This window comes from Eptatretus burgeri, chromosome 18 (genome assembly GCF_056783735.1).
Source record: "Eptatretus burgeri isolate ZD-2024b chromosome 18, Ebu_testis_v1, whole genome shotgun sequence".
NCBI classification, from domain to species: domain Eukaryota; kingdom Metazoa; phylum Chordata; class Myxini; order Myxiniformes; family Myxinidae; genus Eptatretus; species Eptatretus burgeri.
The window spans coordinates 24,205,954-24,218,571 of NC_140978.1; the positions used below are offsets into that span (position 1 = coordinate 24,205,954).

The following is a 12,618-nucleotide window of genomic DNA, read 5'->3' on the forward strand; positions in this document are numbered from 1 at the left end:
GGTGAGAGAAGGGGGGGGGATTCCGGCAGATATGATGTTCAGTTTAACGTCCATTTGAGAGACGGGACACATGTTGATGAATCACCCTGCCTGTCTCCTCCATAACTCCAAAACCATGAAACCGAGCGGCCTGATTCTTTGCCTGTATACGAGGAGAACTCCCAAGGGAGTGTATGAATGAAAATTGGGTGTCTGAGTTAATTTAAGCACTCCTTTTGAAGATAACAGCCTTGTTTAATTATTATCCTTCGTGAAGGCTCATCCTTGGTCATCTTGCTGTCCCTCGCCGGGGTCTTAATTCGCCATTTTTGTTGATCTGCTCAACCATGCCTTGACTTGGAACATGCCGCAATGATTTCTTTACGATAAAGTTTTTTTTGTTTCACTTTCCTCCCTCATTTTATCGAATGCCTGTTCATCATCGCTCTGAATCGCTGGGTACATTGCAATGCTTATAAATGCCCAGAGATGCTAGCGTTCATGGTTTTATTTCATTTCTGCACATGCCATAACCTCAAGAATCTCTTGATCTCAGCTCGATTTCAAAGTTTGAAATTTCTTTGTTGACTTTAGCAGTAGTTCCGACTGCTAAAAAAAAAAATTTATTTGTCCAATTCGGACATTGCCTGACATTCTGGCCATCTCCTTGTGCATGTGGTGTTTATATGACCGATCGGTGATCGCTAATAGCTTGACAAGTCATCCATTCCTTAACAATCATTTCATTGAAGTACTTGTTTGAGTGCTTAAGCCACTTGCCGAGTGCTCCACAGTATTCACACTGTCACTGAATATATCAATCGACTTGAACAATGTTCAGAGTCCACTCGCCTGCGTTTGGCCCCACGTTGTCATGTCGTGCGTCGGACAATGGCCACCTTGCTGAAAATGTGCAATTTTATTTACACCACATTTCCTCTTTTTGTGTGATCTTTCATTATATGACCCATGACTTTGGCATAGATAGATACATATAAAAAATTTAACGTTTCGTTTTTAAAAGTTTCTTTAATTGTTTTGTTGGAGTGCTTGATTGAGTTTGGTGGTTAAGCCACTTGGTGAGTATCCTGGAATGGCCTACGTGTCCAGATTTTGAATAAGAATGCCCCAGGCAGTTTAACCAACTTGTAGAATTTCAAATCACTTTTTTTATTTAAAACACTCCAACAGTGTCGGTAAAAAAACCGTGGCCTTTCCAGATACATGCACACGTCCCGCCAGACCGGGGAAGAGTGCTCTCGCCCGCTTCAGTGGAGATGACACAACACATGGGCAGAGCATAAATATGCATGAGGCAAGACATGGGTGGAGCATGAATATGCATGATGCAAAACATGAATTTGCATGAGGCAAGACGTGTGGAACATCATAACCATTTTACATTGAAACGTGGTTACATCACACTCCTCACCAGGTCTTTATATAAACCAAGACAGCAATTGATTGTGAAAATGAGAACTTGGTTAGCTACCTTGGCTCAAAATATTGTCAAATTGTTATTGACCATTCTCAAAATGTTGACCATTTGTCAAAAATGAAATAAACTGACCACATGGTACATCATGAACAGTCACTAAGTTAATGGAACCAGACTATGGCTAACACAGAGGGATATTGTGGAAAATTACATGAGAATATAAAATTCACAATTATAGAAACAACGGAAGGAATTCACTCTTTCCCTGCTGGTATAAGCAGTACGACCTCAGTTACGGGTCACAGGTAAATACGGACATTGTGTGTTCTGTGGGACACAGGTAAATTTTGTAGCACTTGCCATCCTTCATGGTGTGGATTCGCACTTTTCGAATCCGAACATCTGCACTGGGCAATGTCTCAATCACACGTCCATAGGGCCAGTCGTTCCTATGAGCATCTGCCTTCAGCAGAACGATATCACTGACAATGGTTACGTTTCTTGACTTGCCACTGCATATGGGGCTGCAGGTTCGGGAGATATTCTTTGCAGCCAAATGCTGTACATGTCGCCACTGACAGCCGAAGATGTCTGTAAGATGGCCAAAATCGCCCGGTGGTGCATGAAGAGGCGTTGTCTTGAACTTCCACTTCAAGAAACGTGTGAAACGTTATGTTCCCAATGAACATTCATGTTTGGTAGCGAATACTGTTGCGAACCTGGAAGCCATGAGCACATAACATACAGGTCCTATAGATCAGTTATCTCGGTAAGTACGTGTTGCCAGTTAGCTCCCTTTTCCATTGTCTAATGGGAATTAAATGTACGTGCGCTGTGCGTTATTTTAATAGTTAGGATTTTTACACCCCTTATAACAACAACAATACGCCTTCACCTCGCTTCCTCACACCGACGCCATTGTCTACGTGCGTTGGACCACGTACGTGGGCGGAGTTTCCTCGGCCACCAGAGCTCCGACTCCACCCCGGAGAGATGGAATGTTCCCCCCGACCAATGGGAGGCGTGAGACGTCTCAGACACTGACGTTCCCACGAACCCCGGACCAATGGGAGGCGTGAGACGTCTCAGACACCGACGTTCCCACGAACCCCGGACCAATGAGAGGCGAGACGTCTCAGACGGTGATCCTTCCCACGACACCCCATCCCGCAGGAGAATTGCCATATAAGAAACGTCAGGGCCTTGGAAAGAGCGTAGGCATCAGGGTTGGGCGATCGGGTTTGAGGTGCCGGAGATCGACTCGTCTGGTCTGGTTGGCTTGGCAGCGATCGGGTTCGAGGTGCCGGAGATCGACTCGTCTCGTCTGGTCGGCTTGGCACCGATCGGGTTCGAGGTGCTGGAGATCGACTCGTCTGGTCTGGTCGCCTTGGTAGTGCTCGGTCATCTCTCGTCTCGTCCACCTGGCATCTGACGCTTTTCCTCTGTCCCTGGAGCTTGGAGTGGCATCGTTGCTGTGGGTTCAAGTCACAAAGAGCCAGATCGTCGAAGACCACAAGAGGTGGACAGTTCCAAGCGCAGGCTCTGGTCTCTAGCTCACTTGTCCTCGAGCTGGAGGCCTTCAATAAAGACCATTGGGGTCCGTTTGCGTGTGTGTGTGTGTGTGTGTGTGTGTGTGTGTGTGTGTGTGTGTGTGTGTGTGTGTCTGTGTGTGGGCCTGTCTTTAAGTAGCCACTGTTAAGTGCCTTGTACATTATTTGCATTTCATTTCTATTAGTCATGATAACTCTGCTTCTTACGTGCTCCCCTCCATCCCCACCTATTATAAATAAACCAATGTGTTTAATGTATCGGTTCGTCCTCGTCCTTTCTTTTATTGGTTTAACATGCTGCGTGTTGGAGAATTAGCCAGGCTGTTGCTGCTGTAAAGGGACATTTGGACCGACGAAAGCTTGGTGACCGTCCGCTCGGGTCGCACACGGTTCGAGTATGCTATCGTCTCGTTGCATACGAGCATCGTCGAGGGTGAATTTCCCTGGTAGTTTGGACGACGTGGGTATTTAGGTTTTAAATTGAAATTGGCAACCGGCTCTACCCCACGTAGTCGACCTATTGGCGAACTCCGGTCCGATAAGGGACCCGTCGGCTCTGGAGTTATCCGGGGTGACGACCAATACATTCCGGGTGTTCGGTGGAGCCGACTCTACTGCTCCATCTGGTGGTTGTGCTCGTCGCCGACGCCCGGCCCCGCAACAATACAGCTATGGAACGAAATTCCGGATCGTTAACCAACTCTACAGCAGGCAAAGTGGGTTTAATGGGTAGTTCAGAATCCCAGAGAAATCGCAAAAATTATTGGTGATCCTCACGCACATAGAAATAATGGAACATTTGCTCCACGTCGGCCATGATGGCGTTAGGTTCCTGTCTGAAGTGTACTAAAACCTTGAAGAAACTGTTGATGAGGTGAACCACGGTCTCACAATTGAATGTTGAAGAACTCGCTAAGTGGCTTTACCATGAAATGCACGAAACGTTTCATTAACGTCCGCCATCGAGGATGGACGGAGGTTACTGTTTTCACCCCTGTCTGTTTGTTTGTGAACAGTATTACGGAAAAACTCCTGGACGGATTTCGATGAAACTTGGTGGGGGGATTAGGTATGGTCGAAGGATCATGCCATAAGATTTTGGACTTGGTCCAAAGTCGAATATGGCTGCTATGGCGGCCATTTTAAAAAAAAATTTGAATTTTTGTTTTTGCATTTCTTCATGTTTTAAGTGATTTCCAACCAAAAAAAAAAATTGTTAGAGAAAAAAACAACAAAATTTTGCAACTTTTTTCAAAAAAATTTAATTTTATTTGAAAAATATTTGAATTTTTTTTGCATTTCTACATGTTTTAAGTGATTTCCAACCCCCCCCAAAAGAAATTGTTAGAGAAAAAAACAAATTTTGCACCTTTTTTTTTTCAAAAAAATTTTGATTTTTTTTTTTGGGCATTTCTACATGCGTGTCGAGCTCGTTTAGTTTATTCAATCGTGGTTCAGTAGAGTCTGATCCGTTTGACCTAGAATGAATATGATATCAGGTTCACTTCAGTGACCCAGCAGTATTGGCGGCGGAGATTAATTTTTGTTGACGATCGGCATTGACCTTCATGGTTAGCGCTGGAGGTCGAAAGTTTTGACCCCAAGGTCAAATTTTGAAATCTTAGGAACCATATCGTGTAGTACCTCAAATTGAACACCTCGATGAGTACTTTCTAGATATGTCAAGCTTGAGACATTATGACGTCAATTGGTGACGTTATGAGGCAAAAGCATATTTTTCATGGTTACTCTGTAGAACGATTCTCATCGGAATCTCTAGTGGGCAGATATTCCTCAAGGAGTCGCTCCTGGTGGATAGCAGCTCTGTTCACCTCAGTGTGACCTTAAATAAGTCACACGTGGTCACCTTTTGGCAAGATATGGGTCACCCTGCGGGTGACATTGGTTTTTTTTTTATTTTTTGTTTTCACCGTCGGGGCTCGTATGAGAGCTAATGCACACATAACATATAACAAAGGGAGCAGGAGACGAGAGGGGTGGGAGAGGGAAGAAAAAACCAGTGGGGAACAGAGGCATGAGATCTGTGGAAGGGAGAGAGATGGGGTGGGGTGCACAGGGTAAACAAGACGGACACCACAGGGACTTTCAGGAAGGAAAGCAGGGAATTTGAAGGTGGTGGGTTTGGGGTGGATTGGCGGGGGTAGAAAAGATTGTGGTTTTGGATGGAGGAAGATAAGAGATGGTGGTGAACAGCTGTTTTGAAGACCTGGAGGGAAGAGTGGGATTGAAGTGAATTTGGGAGTTTGTTCCAGAGGTGAGAAAAAAAGAGGAATGAAGGAGTGAAGGTGAGTAGTGATTCTTGATTTTGGTAGTTTTACCAGAAGGGGGTTGCTGGGGGACCTTGAGCGCCCTGTGGAAATATGGGGGGGGGACATCTCAGACAGAGCAGGGGGGGCAAGGTTGGAGAGGAGTAGAAAATGGTAAGACCACCGACCTGACTGTGGTGAGAGAGTGAGAGACCCAAAGACTCAACCTCATTGCGGGAGATACCAATGATCCGAAATGCCTTGGTTTCCGCAGTGTGAAGTCGAGAAAGTTGAGAGGGTGGAGCACCAACCCACAGGGGAGAGCAGTACTAAACCAGGCTGTGTACAAAAGCTTTAGATGTGGTCAGGAGCTCAGGTGGGCCAAGGAAAGACTTTGCACGACAGAGGATGCCCAGGCAGTGACTGGCTTTGGATGCCAGGTTGGAAATGTGGCTTTCCCAGGAAAGATCATGGCAGATACTTCGACCCAGAAGCTTGAAAGAAAGGACTTCTTCCAGAAGATTGTTGTGAAAGTGGATTGGGAGCGGGGGAGGGGGTTCCAAACGGTCCTTTTGGAGAGACATGGTGAGAGTGTGAGATTTGTCTGGATTGAAAGACATATTCCAAGTGTTTGACCATCTTGTGATTTCTTTTTCAATCACATCTGCAGTGATTTTATCCAGATCTGCAGAGAGTGAAGAGGCTGCTGCTTGCGGATCGGAGAGATGACAGATGGTACGGCAGAAGGTGAAGTCATCAGCAAAGAGATAAAGAGCATTTTCCAGAGTCATAGAGATCATTGATTAAAAGCAGAAAAAGAACAGGGCCCAGAACACTGCCTTGAGGAACTCCAGCCTGAACAGGAAGAGGGGATGAGAGAACTCCATCTTTAGGACCGCACGTTAGCTGCGACAGGAGAGGAAGTCTGTGAGCCATGAGTGGAGATGGCCTTGAATATCATAGGAAGAGAGTTTGGTGAGCAGGGCAGAGTGCCAGACCGTGTCAAAAGCACATGATATGTCCAGGGATATGGCTCGGATTTCATGTCTGGCATTGAGGATCTCCATCCATTGTCGGGAGAGCAGAAGCAGCATATCCAGGGTGGAGTGACCGGGTCTGAAACCAAATTGATGATCGGATATCAAGCCATTGAAGAAGAGTAAGGATTTAATGTCTGAAGCGATGATGGATTCCATAACCTTGCTGATGATTCGGAACAGGCTGATTCATCTGTAGTTGCAAGGATCTGTTTTTGCACCTTTTTTATGCAGAGCGGTAATGTTTTCTGATTTCCAAACAGATGGCAGATGGCCTTGAGCAAACGAGAGGGTGAATTGAAGAGAGAGAGGGTGAGCAAGAGCAGCAGAGCAAGTTTTTAGGACACGTGGGCTGATGCCGTCTGGACCAATTACAGAATCTGAGTCGAGGTTTGACAGCAAGCTCTCCACCTTGTCAGGAGAAAAGGACACAGAGTCCAGGAACAGCTGCGTGCGACTGGGTAAGGTGGGTACAGAAAGCGATGGGTTTGGGACACAATTTTTCGATGCAAACACTGAGTTTTGGCATTCAGCCTTTTGATGTGCAGTATCAGCTGTGCGGCCATTTGAGGTAAGGGAGGCGATGGAGGGGGGGAACATACACCAGTAACAGATTTGATTAGGCACCACCAGGATTTGGAGGAGGGAGACAGGTTTGAGAGTTCAGATGAGATCAGAAAGACAGAAATTTAATTTTTTGTCACCAATCTACACAAAATACCCCATAATAACAAAGTGAAAACATGTTTTTAGAATATTTTCAAATTAATTAAAAATGAAAAGCTGAAATGGTTTGCGTCAATAAGTATCCACTCCCTTTGCTATGACATTTCAAATTGAGCTCAGGTGCATCAAATTTCCTATGGTCATCCTTGAGATGTCTCAACAACTTGATTGGAGTCCACCTCTAGCCATTCAATTGATTGGACATGATTTAGAAAGAAACACACCTTTCTATATAAGGTCCCATAGTTGACAGTGCATGTCAAAGCAGAAACTCGACCATGAAGTCCAAGGAACTGTCCAAAGAACTCTGATATAGAATTGTGAGGAGGGATGGATCTGGGGAAGGGTATAAAACAATTTCTCGAGTGTTGAAAGTTTGCAAGAGCACAGTGAGCTCCATGATTAGGAAATTGAAAGAAAATGGAACGACCCAGACTTCCTAGAGCTCGCTGCCCGACTAAACTGAGCAACCAGGCAAGAAGAACCTTGGTCAGGGAGGTGACCAAGAACCCAATGACCACTCTGACAGAACTGCAGAGTTCCTTAGCCTAGATGAGAGAACCTGTTGGAAGGACAATAATCTCTGCAGCAATTCACAAATCTCGGCTTTATGGGAGAATGGCCACTCCTGAAAAAAGACACATGACAGCAAGCCTGGAGTCTGTAAAGAGGCATGTGAAAGACTCGAGTACGAGGCAAAATATTCTGTGGTCTGATGAGATTAAAATTGAACTCTTTGGCCTGAATGTAAAGCGCTACATCTGGTGGAAACCGAGCACAGCTCAACACCATCGCCACCATGAAGCATGGTGGTGACAGCATCATGCTATGGGGATGTTTTTCAGCGGAAGGGACTGGGAAACTTCAAAAGAGAGATGGAACAATGAATGGAGCCAAATAAGGCAAATCCTTGAGGAGAATCTGCTTCAGAGTGCAAAAAAACTCAGACGACGGTGAAGATTTACGTTCCAACAGGACAATGACCCCAAGTGTACAGCCAAAGTAATACTGGAATGGCTTCAGAACAAGACCGTGGAAGTACATGAGTGGCCCAGCCAATGCCCATACTTGAATCCCATTGATGATCTGTGGAAATACTTTAAAAATCCTGTTCACTGATGCTCCCCAACCAACTTGACAGAGCTTGAGCAAATCTGCAAGGAAGAATGGGAGAAAATCCCCAAATCCAGATGTGCAAAGCTGATACAGACATACCCAAGAAGACTCAAAGCCGTAATCACTGCCGAAGACACTTCTACAAAGTTTTTAATCAGGGGGTTGATTACTTATCGATGCAAGATATTTCAGCTTTTCATTTTTAATTAATTTGTAAAAAATTTCTAAAAACATGTTTTCACTTTGTCATGATGGGTATTTTGTGTAGATTGGTGACCAAAATTAAATTTAATCAAATTAAAATTCAGGCCGTAACACAACAACAAATGATAAAAGTCGAGTGGGTGTGAATAATTTATGAAAGCACTGTATATCATGTTGCCTGTTTCAAGAGTCTATGCTTCCAATGCAGAAGCGTCTTCTTTTATCCAAAGCTTCTTGGTGGAACGTTGCTGGAAAGTGACGCGCACCTCTTCCATCGTTTTCCCTGTTTGTGGACGTTCGTGAACCCAGAAGCTGACAACAATCTGTTGTTCAATGGTGAAATTGCCTGTGTCACCCATAGTTACGTTCACTCAATCTGAAAAAAAGGGAACACATTAATATTCTGCACACAAAGGCAATGTCACAATTTTTACAAGGGCTGACGTGACATTGTGGCCACCCTGCACAAGGAACTTCTGCATCGAGCTACAAGTGAGGCCAGAGATCGCCCATAAATGCGTGGACAGGCGACACGTAAAGACAGACATCCCCAACGTCACAAATGGTTCTTTTGCGACAAATCTGGAACAGAGTCGAGACCTCTTGATGAAGCTACGGCACCGAAAATTACTCAGCGTGTCAAACAATGTGAAATTTGATGGCACAACAAAAAAAAATCTGATGGTGTCGTCGGTCAGAGTGACTGTGCGCTATTTTCAAGACTTTACATTGCACGTCAAATACGAGAAAGAGACTTGGAAACTTTCTTCAAGCACGATAATCATGTATGTCTCAGTTGGGGAAACTCCAACTTGGCTCGAAGGCTGATCTCACAGAATGCCTGGAAAAGCTCTGGACATCCAGTGGAGATCCTCCAAAGATCGATGTCATAACTGGATGCTGCTGCAAATCCTCAACCACAATCTAATCGGCTTGTTACTGGCATCGAACCAACTCGTCCACCAAGTTTCGTCATAACTCGTCCACAACTTTTTCAGACATCGTGCCATACGCCGGTTTTGGCCCTTTCTCTCAATGGTGAAAGAATCGCTTTATAGAAAATTGAATAATTCTAGTATCCAGATCCGGATTCGGATCTTCACCAAAATCGAATCAGTTCGTCCTCGTTATACACTCAATCTGTCCGCCAAGTTTCGTCCGAATCTGTCGATAACTTTTTGAGATGTCCAGTTCACAGACAGACAGACAGACAGGGGGTGAAAACACATCTGTCCACTTTGTGTGGTGGAGGTCATGAAGTGTGAGAAGCACTCCATCAATATAAAGTATGGGTGACAGGTGCTGCCTTCTCATCAGCTCAGGTTCATCGAGTTCAAGCCGTCATGTCGTGTCTGATTTCTGGTGACATTCCTGATCTGAATTCTCGAAACATCCCCATCCTGCACTGCTTCCCGAAGCTCTGGCAGAGACAGCCTGCTTGCAATCTCCAACCCATCCATCCAGCACACACAAGGTCTGCCTGTTCCTCTTCTTCCCTCAATCTTCAGCTGGAAGGAGGATGACTCCTCTGAGGAGAAACTGAGGAGGACGACTCCTCTGAGGAGGACGACTCCTCTGAGGAAAAAACTGAGGAGGACGACTCCTCTGAGGAAAAACTGAGGAGGACGACTCCTCTGAGGAAAAACTGAGGAGGACGACTCCTCTGAGGAAAAACTGAGGAGGACGACTCCTCTGAGGAAAAACTGAGGAGGACGACTCCTCTGAGGAGGATGACTCCTCTGAGGAGAAACTGAGGAAAAATGACTCCTCTGAGGGGAAACTGAGGAGAAAACCACGAACGAGGCCGCCAACGTCGGTCTCGCGACCAAAGCACCACACACGGTCACGTGCCTGGACTGAACCGCCAAAGCGCTAAATGTTCACTTGTCAGGTTTCTTATGGAGCGCTCGCCAAGCGGCTTAAGCACTCAAGCAAGCAGTCCGTTGGAAACCGTTGGTAATTAGGAACGGCTGGCTTGGCAAGTCACATCACTGCAGCACGTTTAGTCCTTGCACAGTGTCGCCACCAAGCGACAGCTACAGGATATGTCCGACCGGTGTATGCTCGTGACGTGAGTTAAATGGACGGCTCAATTTCTCCAAGCGGCATTTAAAGGGTTAAAAGGGACCCGACCTTCTCATCCTGAGGTGGAAATGATCCGTGCGGATTGCAGCGACACGAGCCATTCCCTGCGTGCGAATGTCAAGGTGGAGAGCCGTGCTGGTGCGGCCATTGGCGGCATTGCGCGCCTCCTGCTCGCGTTGGCGCTCGTGGGAATCCGGGATGCGCGCGGCAGCACGGGGCCCAGCACGGCACCGCCATGCACGGAGGTAAGGGCGTGAAACCCGTCCACCGGGACACCCACTCGTGCCCAGAGATAAAACACGTGTCCATGTACGAAGCACACATCTGGCTCCGCCAGGGACGTCCGTGAACCGCTGCCGTTCGTGCCGACCGTAAGGATTGCGATGCGTGATGTCCATGATTTTATGATTGTCCGTGCACGGTTATCCATCAATGATTGGTCGCCCTGATCACGTGCCGGCTCTCGGTGAGTCGCAGCACCTTCTCCAGGTGTACGGGCAGGAGGGCGCATGACGACGTTCTCAGCGCCGGGTCATGTTGTTCTGAGTTTGGTGAAACCAGATCCGACGACGCAGGTGAAATCACTCTTGTGCTAGCGGGGGTGTTGCACCGCGGATCATCCAGGTCAGGTATGGGAGCATGTGCCAAAGCAGCGCGTCGCTGGGTCCACTTTCCACCGGTACTCCAGGGGCCTCCGTCTGGACATCCCCCAGGTAGATGCCTGGCCCATCCCCATCTAGTTGAGATGCCGATCAACCTGCTGCAACCACGAGAGCACGTGGTCGGCCCATTGGCCTCCTCCACTCACGAGACTCCTTCACTGAGAGAATCTGGTGAGCAGGATCAGCTTCAGGAAAATGAGCCACATGTCCATACAGCCGCAGCTGACGCTCACGGACTATGCAGGTAACAAATCTCATCCGAGTCTCTCAGCAACCGCTCGTTGGACACAAAATCCGACCAGCGATAGCCAAGGATTCTCCGAAGAGACCTGGTACCAAAGGAATTAAGTCTCCGTCTCAGATCCTTGGTCAGAGTCCAAGTCTCGCATCCATAGAGCAAGACTGGAAGCACCAAGGACCTGAAGACTCGGACTTTCGTCCTCCCTAAACCTTGAACAAATATCATCCAGGTAGCTCTTTTAATCCGGACATTCCAAACATCAATGGATCTCACGACCACGGCGTTCGTTAAAACAAGACTAGACCTTCACCCGGTACCACGACACATTGTACGACGTGAAATGATCAGCATTAACCACGCTTGAATTTGGTCACGTTGACCTTACGGTCATCCAGCAATTGTATTTTGCCCAAATTTATGTTTTACTGCATGAGGTCAAGTCTCCAGGTGGTGTTTCATGAAAAGTCTCTTGTTCTTGTTGTTGTTGTTGTTGTTGTTGTTGTTGATTCCTTCCATTAACTTTGGTGGTTCAGGTAATAATCTGATTTAAATATTTTGGATTATAAATAATTCTTTCTGCTTGTGGTCCGCCGCACTTCCGACAAGGTCGGACACGGGGGACATTAAAATGAGTTCCGAACGACCGATCATCCGTCCATGTACTTTTGTATTTAGCTTTTATATTGTAGATATCTACTCCTCACGACATTATCTCGACCTGATTAGGTCAGGGTGGTGATTGGCTAAATTCTGTTACCATGGCGACCATCTTGGTGACTTGGCTCGTGTACGGATATTTCAAAATCCGTTCCAAGATTTAACTTCCTTATTCCACAGATCTATTCCTCATACCACCCAGAAGGCAGGGGACCTAGAGCATCTGCTCGTTGTTTATCTTCATCTTTGTTTTTGTTTGCAGGATGATTACCGGTTTGCATACACCGAATGTGACGACGCAGGCACACGATGGAGAGTTGCGATTCCCATCTCATCGCTTCCTTGCACAGGCCGTCCTGATCCTACACTGGGAACCAATTGCAGTGAGTTTGTTACGGTGCATGAATGTTATCTCCAACTTTTCCTTTCTGTAGCTGATTACTGGGACGAGGAGGGGAGGAGTTTTTCACCGGATGAGTTTTTCACTGGAGTTATCCGAGCGACGGCCTACAATTCCGGGGAGTTTGGTGGGAGACTACGCAGGCTTTCCCCATCTAGTGGTCATTCTACAACAATATGTTCTATACCCATTCACTCACCCCCCTCCCATAATTTTGCTTTTGTATCCAAATTGTCCACTCCTTGTGTTCTCATTC

General features: G+C 46.5%; 1 protein-coding gene across 4 annotated transcripts in view; it reads left to right on the forward strand.

The window, feature by feature from the left end:
• LOC147008746 (endosome/lysosome-associated apoptosis and autophagy regulator family member 2-like) overlaps positions 1 to 12,618 on the forward strand; it is a 60,397-nt gene continuing 47,779 nt past the window's right edge. For 2 of the 4 annotated variants that reach the window (XM_085864045.1, XM_085864047.1), the window contains exons 1-2: positions 10,299 to 10,647; positions 12,225 to 12,345. In XM_085864045.1, coding sequence (XP_085720171.1) covers positions 10,471 to 10,647; positions 12,225 to 12,345 — 298 coding nt within the window. In that variant the 5' untranslated portion in view covers positions 10,299 to 10,470. Of the gene's footprint in view, positions 2,937 to 10,298; positions 10,648 to 12,224; positions 12,346 to 12,618 lie in introns of those variants that run through there. The other 2 variants (XM_085864048.1, XM_085864046.1) reach the window with 2 other exon arrangements.